At 39.2% G+C, this 13,091-nt stretch overlaps 1 protein-coding gene across 1 annotated transcript in view; it reads right to left on the reverse strand.

Annotated features, from left to right (window-relative positions):
• CPNE8 (copine 8) overlaps window positions 1-13,091 on the reverse strand; it is a 250,977-nt gene that overhangs the window by 17,805 nt on the left and 220,081 nt on the right. Inside the window, exon 16 of the mRNA XM_062195063.1 lies at window positions 11,064-11,191. Coding sequence (XP_062051047.1) covers window positions 11,064-11,191 — 128 coding nt within the window. The remainder of the gene's footprint in view (window positions 1-11,063; window positions 11,192-13,091) is intronic.

Below are 13,091 nucleotides of genomic sequence, written 5' to 3' on the forward strand. Positions count from 1 at the left end.
GAGTCTTTCAGCTTATCCTTAGTTCACAGGAATAGAGAATGCAAAGCCAAGATAAACTGACTTAGGGATTTTTTAAGTCCTAATTCAATTATGATTTATATAATGGATTAATAAACCTCAACACCGACTAAAGGAAGGCATTTAAATATTTCAGTAACAGAGTAACACTATAAATTGATGCTACTAAATTGTGATCTTCACTGCCTTTCACTGCGGGGAGAACTGACCAAGTGTACCCACAAAAATAGCTTTGGGTCACGTTCTTTGAGTCTTCCTCTGTAGCAGAGAAATGTGTGGGAAAAGGCTGGCATTCTAACACAGGGATATAGATCATATTTTTCCTGGTTGGGATTCCAGCTCCTCCACAAACAGCCTCTTGACAAAGGTGCATTTTGTCCTCAGCAAAATATGAACAAGAACACCACTGTCACCACCTGGAATTACTGTGAAGATAGAGAAAATGCATATTACAACACTAATAGCACACTGCCTGAGGGAATGAATGGGTGGCTCAGAAAAGTTTAATTTTTTTTTTTTTACTAATGATTACACAGAATGAGGGGATAAAATATATTCTATAAATGCAGTTTAAGATTGATTATGGGAATTCTGAAATAAAATGTGATTTCCTGAGAACATTAAAGTTAATTTTAGCTGGGTATCTTGACCATGGAAGGTTTTCAATCTTAGGAAAAAAATACAAACAGCTAAGAAATAGAAACTGATAGATAAAACAGTAGAAGATGGCCCAAGTGCTTGGGCTCCTGCACCCATCTGGGAGACCCCCAGGGGGCTCGGGGCTCCTGGCTTCGGATCAGCTATTGCGGCCAACTGGGGAGTGAACCAGCAAAAAGAAGGCCTCTCTCTCCCTGTCTGCTTCTCCTTCTCTCTGTGACTCTTTCAAGTAAATAATTTTTAAAAAGAAAAGCTTAAATGAGAATACCTAATCCAAGAAAATATGAGATATCGAGGGATGGTTAAAACACCACTTGATTCAAACCACATGTCCATCACTGAATGGCTTAACATTTTTCTTCCTACTGTTTTTGATGAAATTTAAACAATGTGTTACAGACATCAGATTTACTATTAAGTTCATACGTGGAAGGCTCTGAAATTATTTCTCCACCTTTTAAATGTTTTCCATTTACAACATGTCCTTTCTTTTGGTAGGTACGATGGTTTGTCTTCTGTATAAACTGAGATAGACTATAAAACCTAGATGTCTTGGGGCAGGCAATTAGCCTAGGGGCTAGTGTCTGGCTTCAGCTTCCTAATAATGCAGACCCGGAGAGGCAGCCAGGATGGCTCAAGTACTTGGGTCCTGCTATCCATGTGAGAGATCCACACTGAGTTCCTGTTTCCCAGCCCTGGCCTGTCCCACCACAGCCAAGGTAGGCCTTTGGGGAGTCAACCGGCAGATGGGTGCTATTTGTTTCTCTGCCTCTCAGATCGTAATGATTTAAAAACCCACTTGGCAACACACTGCTTGATGTGTTGCCATGAAGGCATTCTGAAGATATGGTTGACATGTGCAAGTAAATGATTTTACAGAGTAATACCTGGTTTGTCAGAAAGGTTTCTTGACTCAGCTGCACCATCAAATCCACCAGAGTGTCCAGCCTGCCCACTTGTCCTGCCAACTTCACACTTGCCAGTCCCTACTGCTGTGGGAACTCATTTCTTGAAATATGTGTATCCATGTGAGTCTATCTTCTGTATCTCTGGAAAGCTCTAAGAGAGCAGGAATCCATCACAAAAACACTTCCCATAGGTCACTAACAGAGTTATCATTTAAAAGTCTCTATGGTTTCCTGTTATAATCTTCTGAACTGAAATCAATCCATCATATATGGTATTCAGATAATTAAACCACACAACTGTATATTTCTGAGTACATGTAAAGTACTGTGAGATTTATAATACACACACAAACACATACCAATTAAGTCGCAGCGAAAGACTTCCTTTTAATTTGGAAAAAAAATACAAGTACAACAGAGTATGACTTGGGGAGTGAACCAACCCTCTCACTGTCTGTAACTCTACCTCTCAAATAAAAATAATAAAAAATCTTTTAAAAAATTGAGCTTGTGCTCAAAAGTTCAAATGAATAGGCATTCTTCAAAATGCATTCAGAAAACTGTAAGTAGCTCAGTCTTTTCCTATAGACAACACATTTTTTAAGGGTAAGATAAACAGGAAGAAAATATATATTTGCTTTCACATTTTTAAAAAAAGATTTGGTTGAAAGGCAGATTTACTGAAAGGCAGAGAGAGAGAGGTCTTTCACTCCTTGGTTCACTCCCTAAATGGACACAGTAGCCAGAGCTGTGCTGATGCAAAGCGAGGAGCCAAGCACTTCCTCCAGGTCTCCCATGTGGATGCAGGGTCCCAAAGACCTGGGCATCCTCCATAGCTTTCCCAGGCCATAGCAGAGAGCTGGATGGGAAGTGGAGCAGCCAGTACTCGAACCAGCACCCATATGGGATGCCGGCACTGCAGGTGGCAGCCTTACCTGCTACACCACAATGCCACCCCCTGCTTTGACTTTCTTAAAAAGAACCTTTAATAACTGCTACATAATTTGCTTCTAGGCATCCACTCAGTACTCACTTGGATGGACGTGTTACTAAGTACTGATGAAATTTAAGAGAGACAAAATGCACAAGAAGTTTTATGTTAACAGAAGTTCTTACATGATAACTACTGCATCTTCCTAGATACAGAAACAAATAACACTTTGTCTTTAAGTTGACAGTTTTTGGGTGAGAATTTTGGGTTCAAAAGAAATTGTCTATTTCATAAAATCTTAGAAACAAAATTAAACACACCATTCAGAATCAAAAGAAGGGACAATGGTACTTCTCTTACAGACGCGTAGTAAGCCAGGATCACCTGGACCTTTGTACTGGATTGGAGGGAGTTGATGCACAATAGCCACCTTTTTTTTCTTTGTTTTTTTAAAAACTTACAAAATAATTTTAGATTACAGCTTATTTTTAAAATGTTTATAACTTTTCCAATAGCAGCTCCTCCTGTGTTGGAAAAGTTACATAGTATTGGACAAAATGTTAAAAAAAAGTAATAGAACATCATGGGACCTTATGGTATATGTTTCACAACAGAATTTTATACCTGGACAAAAACCAAAATTGATTTGTAAAACTGATGAGCACATTTATAGTAACTAGCATGAATTCAGACAAAATTAAGTTCTGTCATCTTTCCCTTATTTTTTGAAAAAGTGATCTGATATGGGAGTTTAAGATTCAGCTATAATTTATCTTAGATTAAAGCATTTTAATTCTGCTTTATCTGACAGCCATCAATAAGCCAGAGAAATATTTTATAAACAGAATTATTTATGGAGGCTAGTATTGTAAACTAGTATATATTTTTCAAATTACCCATTAGTGGACTGTGAGAATGATTTTGTTGGACAAGAGCTGAATTTAAAAAACAGCAGAGGCTGGTGCTGTTGCTTTGTGGACTAAGCCTCCACCTGTGGCACTGACATCCCATATGGGTTAGGGTTCATGTCCTGACTGCTCTTCTTTTGATCCAGCTCTCTGCTTACAGCCTGCGAAGGCAGTAGAGGATGGCTCCAATGCTTGTACCCCTGTACCCACTTCAGAGGCCCAGAAAAAGCTTCTACCTCCTAGCTTTACATTGGTGTCCCACTCTGGCCATTGTGGCCACTTGGAGAATGATTCAGTGGATGCAAGATCTGTCTCTCCCTTTGTAAAATAAAAATTAAATAAATAAAAATCTTAAGAACTCTGGGCTGGCACTGTGGCACCAACATAGAGGTTCTATGAATTCAAGAAGGCATGGAGACAAAGGATTAAAAGGCCTTTTTAGTAAAATAATGGCAGAAAACTTTCCTGGTTTGGAGAAGGAAAGGGATATCCAAGTACAGGAAGCACATAGAACTTCTAACAGACATGACCAGAAAAGGTTGTCACCACTACACACTGTAATCAAACTAACCACAGTAAAACATAAAAAGATTCTAAAATGTCCAAGTGAGAAATGCCAGATTACTTTGAGAGAAAGCTCCAATTAGACTCACAGCAGACTTCTGATCAGAAACCCTACAGGCTAGGAAAGAATGGCGAGGTATAGTCCATGTTTTAAGAGAAAAAGTCACCCCAGAATATTATACCCTGTAAAGCTCTCATTTATGAATAAACCTGAAATAAAATCTTCTATAACAAACAAATTGAAAGAATTTGTCACCACCTGTCCAGCCCTACAAAAGATGCTTAAGGATGTGCTGCACACAGAAACACAGGACCATGGTCATCACTACCAAAGAAGTTAAAGGAAGCAAATCTTTCAGTAAAAGTTCAAAGGAAATTCAAAGTTATATTAGGAGTATTTTTGGGAAAATGGCAGGGCAAAGTCGTTACTTGTCAGTAGTCACCTTGAATGTAAATGGCCTCTGCTCCCCAGTTAAAAGACACAGACTGGCTGAATGGGTTCAAAATTAAGTCATACTTGCTACCTACAAGAAACACATCTTACCAACAAAGATGCATGCAGCCTGAGAGTGAAAGGTTGTAAAAAGATACTCCATGCTAACAGAAATCAAAAGAGCTGGTGTAGCCATCTTAATATCAGACAAAGTAGACTTTAACACAAAAACTGTTGAAAGAGACAAAGAAGGCCATTATATAATGATTAAGAGATCAATTCAATGGGAAGATGTAACTAAACATTTATGCACCTAATTACAGGGCACCTGGCTATTTAAAAGAAATGTTACAGAATCTTAAGGGAGACTTCGACTCCAATAAAACAGTACTGGGGGACTTTAATACTCCACTTTCAGCGGTGGACAGATCAATCAGACAGAAAATCAACAAGGAAATAGCAGATTTAATCAACACTATAAACCAATATGGACCTAGCAGATATCTACAGAACTTTTCATCCTACAGTTGCAGAATACACATTATTCTCAGCAGTACATGGAACTTTCTCTAGGACTGACTGCAAACTAGGCCATAAAGCAAGTCTCAGCAAATTTTTTAAAAAATCGAAATCATACCACACATCTTCTCAGACCATAGTGGAATGAAACTAGAAATCAGCAACTTGGGAATTTCTAGAGCATATGCAAACAACATCCTCCTGAATGAACACTGGGTCATATAAGAAATCAAAAGAGAAATCCTTACAATAGTGCACCTGACAAGGAAGTGTGGCCAATTTGTTTGCCCTCTCTTCATACTGGACCATCTACATCAGTGTTCTGACTCATCCCAGGTGATCTCTCAAATATGTAGACTAATAACCAGACTCAATAGGTACTCTTATGCAATTTTTAGGTAGAGTTGATCCTGTTAGGAGGAGATTGTTGATGTCACCTTTGTTACCTTGAAAGCAGGTCCCTTCCCTGATGTTCTTAATTTTTTGAAAACTTGATGCTGTTTTAGCTAAAAAATTAGCAAGACAAAATTAATGAACAAGTTGAGGGGAGCTGTTTAAGAAACTGAAAAGCAGTTGCAAACTACATTGGATAATTGTGACTTTCAGTTTTGTATGAGTTGAATTTTTGTGCTCTTTCCCCTGTGTACATGGTGATTCTATTTTTCTCCAATAAAACGTTTATTTAAAAAAAATCAGAAATTTCTGGAAACAAATGAAGATGACAACACAACATATCAAAACTCAAGGGATACAGCAAAATCAGTTTTAAGAGGAAAGCTTACAGTAATAGGTGTCTACATCAAGAAATTGGAAAAGCATCAAATAATTGAATTATCAATGCATCTCAAGGATCTAGAAGAACAAAAGCAAGCCAAATCCAAAACTAGGAAGATAAATGAAATAATTAAAATTAGAGAAGAAATCAACAAAAGTGAATAAAAATACAAAAGATCAGCAAAACAAAGAGCTGGACTTTAGAAAAACAAAATAGACACACCATTGGCCCAGCTAACCAAAAAAAGGAAAAAGAAGACCCAAATCGATAAAATTAAAGATGAAAAGGGAAATGTAACAACAATTACCACAGAAATAAAAATAATCATCAGAAATTACTACAAAGAGCACTATGCCAATAAATGGGAAACCTAGAAGAAATGGACAGATTCCTAGACACAGAACCTACCTAAATTGAGCCATAAAAACACAGAAAACTGAAACAGACCCATAACCAAGAAAGAAATTGAATCAGTAATTAAGGCCCTCCCAACAATGAAAAGCCCAGGACTGCATGGCTTCACTGCTGAATTCTACCATTTATTTTTTTCTAAAATTTTTTAAAAGATTTATTTATTTGAAAAGCAGCATTACAAATAGTGAAAGAGAGACAGGAGTAGAGAGAGAGATGGGAGGGAGGGAGAGAGAGAGATACATTTTCTGTCCACTGGTTCAGTCCCCAAATGGCTGCAACTTCCAGGGCTGGGCCAGGCCCAATAAAGGATCCAGGAACCTCCTATGGGTCTCCCTCATGTGTGCAGGGGCCCAAGCACTTGGGCCATCAGCCACTGCTGTACCCAGGCGCACCAGAATGGAGCTGGGTCAGTAGTGCAGCAGCCGGGACTTGAACTGATGCCCCCATGGGAAGCTGGCACTAAAGGCAGCTGCTTTACCCACTACTCCACAATGCTGACCCCAAAATTCTACCATTTAATAAGAGCTAACTCCAATTCTTAAGTTATTCAAAACAATTGAAAGAGAAGGGATCCTCCCAAATTCTTTCTATGAAGCCAGTATCACCATAATTCCTGAACCTGAAAAAGATGCAACAGAGGAAGAGAATTAGACGAATTTCTCGGATGAACAGACACAAAAGTACTCAAGAAAATTCTAGCCAGTTGAATCCAAGAACACATCAGAAAGACTATCCACCCAAAGTGGGATTTATCCCTGGTATGCAGCGATGGTTCAACATTTGCAGATCAATGTGACACATCACATTAACAAACTGCTGAACAAAAAACAAGATCATCTCAATAGATTCTGAGAAAGCATTTGATAAAATGCAACACACTTTCATGATCAAAACTCTTAAGCAAATTGGGTATAGAATGAACATTCCTCAACACAATCAAAGCAATTTATTGACAAACTTTCGGCCATCACTATTGAATGGGGAGAAGTTGGAAGCATTCCCACTGAGATCCAGTACCAGACAGGGAGGACCACTCTCAACATGGCTATTCAATATAGACTTAGAAGTTTTAGTTAGAGCCTTTAGGCAAGTTAAGAAATCAAAGGGATACAAATTGATAAGGAGGAACTCAAACTATCCCTATTTACAGATGACATGATTCTATTTATAGGGCATCCAAAAGACTCCAATAGGAGACTACTGGAACTTGTAGAAGAGTTTGGTAAAGTAGCAGGATATAAAGTCAAAGAAAAATCAACAGCCTTAGTATACAGACAATGCCAATGCTGAGAAAGAACTTCTAAGACCAATCCCATTCACAATAGCTACCAAAATAATCAAAGGCCTTGAATAAATTTAAGCAAGGGTGTCAATGTACTCTATGATGAGAATTAGAAAACTTTAAAGAAAGAGATAGAAAATGAAAAAATGGAAAAATCTGCCATGTTTCTGGATTGGAAGGATCAATAGCATCAAAATGTCCACTCTTCGACAAGCAATTTATGGATTCAATGAGATAGCAATCACAATACCAAAGACATTCTTCTCAGCTCTAGAAAAAATGATGCTGTAATTCATATGGAGCAACAGGAGACCTTGAATAGCTAAAGCAATTGTATACAACAAAAACCAAGCTGGAGGCATCACAATACTAGATTTCAAGACATACTACAAGGCAGTTATAATCGAAACAGCATGGTACGGGTACAAAAACAGATGGCTAGACCAATGAAACAAAATAGAAACACCAGAAATCGATACAAACATCTTCAACCAACTTCTATTTAACCAAGGAGCCAAAACCAATTCCTGGAGCAAGGACAGTCTGTTCAACAAATGGTGCAGAAGTATGAAGCAAGTATCCTACCTTAAACCTTAAACAAAAATATACTCAACATGGATTAAAGATCTCAATCTACAACCTGACCCCATAAAATTATTAGAGAACAATGGGGAAACCCTAAAAGACATTGGCATGCAAAAAGAGTTCTTGGAAAAGACCCCACAGGCACAGGCAGTCAAAGCCAAAATTAAGAAATGGGATTACTTCAAATAACACTCAGAAAAGTGATCAGCAACTGACACAATGGGATAAATTATCTGCAAATTATGCAGTTGATAAAGGATTAAGACCCAGAATCTACAAAGAGATCAAGAACTGCACAGGAGAAAAACAACCCTGTTAAGAGATGGGCAAAGTACTTAAACAGACATTTTGCCAAAGAGGAAATCCAAATGGCCAACAGACACATAAAAAAATGCTCAGGATGACTAGCAGTCAGGGCAATGGAAATCAAACCACAATTAGCTTTCACCTCACCCAGGCTAGAATGGCTTTCATACAGAAATCAATAAACAAAAATGCTGGCAAGGATTTAGGGATAAAGGTACCTTAATCCACTGTTGGTGGGAATGCAAACTGGTAAAATCAATATGGGAGATAGTTTGGAGATACCTCAAAAATCTGAATACAGTCCTACCATATCACCCAGCCATCCCACTCTTTGGGATTTACTCAATGGATGTGAAATCAGCAAATAAAAGTGTTATCTGCACCTCCATGTTTATTGCTGCTCCGTTTAGGTTGATTCCATGTCTTAGTTATAATAAAGGCCTGTCAACAGAAGAATGGATAAAGAAATTCTGGGATATGTACTCTAGGGATTACTATACAGTAGTAAGAAAAATGAAATCCTGTCATTTGAAATAATGGATTAATGTGAAAAGCATCATGGTGAAATAAGCCAGTCCCAAAGGGACAAATACCACATGTTCTCCCCAATCTGTGACAACAGAGCTCCTAAAAGGAAACCTGTAGAAATGAAATTGACACTATGAGAATCAGTGACTTGAACAGTCTTCGTCATGACTGTCAAGGAACAGTTTATTTTTATTTATTTATTTTTTACTATTTTTCTGTTTAATACTGTTGGTTCAACTCTTAACACAGAATGACTCATATATGTTTAAATGATTCATATATGTTTAAATCCCAGTAAAAAATAAGAGTGGGAATAAGGGAGGGAGGAGAAGTACAGTTCGGTACACATTACCATGGACTTACCCCTAAGAGTAAAGCTAAAAACTTGCCATGGGACTCCAAGTCTCATTAAGCTGGGTGGTACTAATGCCATCTTCAAGTGATCATATTAATTTGTAATTGATCATATAGATAGGATTATGTGTCATAGGGATCACATAAATAAGACATGGTGTCTGATAATAGCAAAAGATAGAATTAAAAAGGATGGAATGCTCCAACTTTGAGAGCTTGTTTGGAGGTTCTAGCAGGGGAGCGCAGCTACTCGTATACCCTTGACCGAAGACCGGTCCTCCTCTAGCGGGGAAGGTCGTCCTCTTCGACCGAGCGCGCAGCTTCGGGAGGGACGCACATGGAGCGGTGAGGGAGGAAGGGGACACCCACCTAGCCAGCCAGATCAGCCGAATCAACCCTGGCGATCAATGGGGTGACAGATGTCGCAGCCAGATCGCCCTCACATCCGGAATGCTCCAACTTTGGAAGCAGTCCACCCAGTAGAACCACAGAATGACAAATGCTCTCAATAGCACTCTGACCTCAGAATCAGCCCTTAAGGCATTCTGCCCATGAGAGCATTTCTGTCTTGCAAAGTAAAGAAACTGTGGCAAAAAAAAAAATGATCTATATGAAGGATCTCTGTGAGATCCAGTGTAAAGAAGGGACCATCAAAGTAGGAGATACTTTACTCTAAAGGGAAGTGAGAACTTCTTTGCTTATGGCCTTGTCTAAATACTGATGGAGTTTATGGACTCAAAAGGCTTCCATAGCCATGGAAACTCATGACAAGAGCCTTGGGTGATCACTGATGTCATAAATACAAGTGTCAATTGTTAAATCAACAACAGGATTCACTGTGCACTTACTCCCCATGTAGGACTTCTGTCCTTAATGAGTTATACTAGGAGAATTAACTGTAAAATTTATTTTCAAACCATAGAACTGTGGATATCTAAACCTAGTATAGAGTTGGTCTTCTGTATATAAAGTTAATAAACAAATCTTAACAAAGAATGGGATGGGAGAAGGAGTAGGAGGTGGGACAGGAGTGGAGGTGGGAGGGTGGGTATGGGGGAAAGAACTGCTATATTCTGAAAGCTGTACCTATGAAATTTGTATTCATTAAATATAAGCTTTCTAAAAAATGCAACTCGAGTGCCCTATTGACTTTGTGTGCTGCCTGAAGTAACCACATCAGAAAGAAGGCAGCAAGAGTTCAAGTTCTGCCTACATACTTGAAAAGACATGAGAGATCTAGTTTTAGCCTAAGCTGAAAGTAAGGTAAGGTTTAATATGTGCAACTAGCTAAAGCCAAACTCTAAGATTTTTTGGGAAAAGGTATCTAATTTAGATGAATTTGATGCACTAATAAAAAATAAGTGAATACAAATATTTACTTTAACATTTTGCTCTAGAACATGCTTGGAATTACAGAAGCCTTGCAGTGCCATCAGTACTACGTACTATGCACAGGTAGAATTATGCAAATGTATAAAAGTAGCTCTTACACTAACCAGAGAGGTTATAATGTGTCTCTGTATCACTGAAAGCTTCAAGCAGTCATCTGAGTGGAATTCTGTCTCACATAACTTGTATGCTTCTAGAGAATGCAATATTAGAAGTGAATGAGAGCACCGTGAGCCATGTCATTGTTCTCTGTTTCTTTCCTGGAACAAAGATAGGTCCTAACAAAACACTTTCAAGATTTTATGCAAAGTTCTTAGCAAAGTGTCAGGAAAGCTGGATGCAGATCCTTTGTATTGTGTACATTTCCCCCTCCATTACTGGAGGCAGGTAAGAAGAAAGCTGTTTCCCTGGTGGGGTCCTGCTTGAAACAGTGTCAGGAGTTCACTGTGCTATGGTACAGGACACTGAACACTTGATCCATGCTCTACTGACCTTGCCACGTGGTTAATCACAGGGGCGAAGTTGGTTGGCCCGTACAGCTGCACAGATTTCAGGCTCCTGTAGTATGCCTCCATCACCCCCTCGATGCCATCACAGTAGGGGTTTTGAGGGTTCCCATTCTGTGGAAAGTTACAGGCAAAACAAAACATGGTGAAATACTGCAGTCCCTGTGGAGGCCAGCTAAGGAAGAGGATGGTTAAACACACAGACACTTGTAAAGGCATTCTAACAGCTAAGAAATGATGTGATCAGCATTGGAATATGCAGTGATCCAAAACACACTCAGTCATCGAGGAAATGCAAATGAAAGCCACAGTGAGACATCACGTTACTCGTGTTGAATGGCTATTACCAAAATGACGAAAGATATTGGTGGTGGGAACACAAATCATCGCAGCCATTGTAGCAAGCAGCACAGAGGGCCCCTGTTATCCAGCAGTCCCACCAGTGGGTACATGCCCAAGGGAAATGAAAGCAGCCTGTGCAAGAGGCACCTGCACTGCTCACAACAGCCAAGAAACGGGAGCAAACTCAATGCCCACCAACTGATGAACGGATAAAGAAAATGTGGCAGTGCAAATACACGTGGAATAGCATTAGTCCAAGAATTGGAATGAAGGCCTGTGATTCTGCAGCAACATGCATGGAAGTGCAGGTCATTATGTGAAGTGAAGGAAGCCAGGCACAGAAATCAGTGCCCCGTGCTCTCGCACAAATGCTGATCTCGTCAAAGTTGAGAGGAATATGGTGGTTCCCAGAGAATGGAAGAGTAATGCGGGCAGGAAAGGTTACGAAAGGCTACTGAACAGGTACCAAATTACAATTAGGAAGGAGTAAGAGTCTCAGGTCTTACTGCTTAGTGTACACACAAACATACACCTCCTCCTATATATAGATGATATTGGTAATATAGATAGTGATAATGTACTATGTATTTTCCTAAATATTGAGCTACAGAAAAGGATTTTGGATGTTTTCACCATAAAGAAAAGCTAGACATTTGAGGACTCAGATGTGCTTACCCTGACTGGACACCACACAATGTATACCTGATGCTCAAAAATACATAGTTTTTATGATGTAATTAACATTTCAAAAATTCAAGATACCTGCTTCAAAAATTAGGCAAGATAAAATTCTTAATAATCATAAAAAAGGCTGAGTACCATAACATTTTAAATTTAATGTCTTAATTTTACATAGGCTTGAGTATATGTAGAGGTGAATATAAAAAAACCCTGAAAAGTAGAAAAGCAAAGTATTAACAGCAGTTTCTTCTCTCTGCTTAGATACCTGTTAGCTCTCAGCTCATTCCTTAACCTGTTCTGTGTATCTGCAGTTTCTCTGTAGTGACCATCTGGTAACATCAGAAAAATAATGCTACAGATTCAAATTTCAGCTGGTTGAAGGAGAAATGTAAAATATCTTATATAACTCATTTCAGGCCACAGCTGATAACCCCAACTACAGTAGGGGCTGAGGGAACATGATTTGCAACAAAAAGCATCAAGACAAGTGACAGGGAAAGGCCAAAGAAACACATCCTTGTTGTTCCAGAGAGACAGTGCTTGCTATTGAGGGGCTCCTCTTCTGGGGACAGCACTAAGGCAAACTTAAACTTGGGCACCTCACCCAGCTTTCTCATATGCTCGGTCATCGCGAGGTCTGATTCCCTCTGTCCAGGTTTCATAAAGAACATATATCAGAAAGGGCATTAATTATGTGTTGTAAAGTAACTAGTTGTCCCCAGAGTTAAACCCATTTGTACTGTGGCCTAACATGATGCACATTTATTATCTCACACAGTTTCGCAGGTGTCAGGAATCTAGGAGCAGCTTGCCAGGGTCAGTTTTGAACAGGATCTTTTATGAGGCTGCAGCCAAGAAGCTGCCCTGGGCTACAGGGTCTCCCCGCCAGCTTGATCGTGACCAGAGGATCTGCTACAGGAAGTTCATTTACACAGCAGCTGGCAGGAGGCTGCCTGAGAGCTCTTACAACATGACTGCCAACGTGCTCCTG

Source organism: Lepus europaeus, chromosome 6 (genome assembly GCF_033115175.1).
Source record: "Lepus europaeus isolate LE1 chromosome 6, mLepTim1.pri, whole genome shotgun sequence".
NCBI lineage: Eukaryota > Metazoa > Chordata > Mammalia > Lagomorpha > Leporidae > Lepus > Lepus europaeus.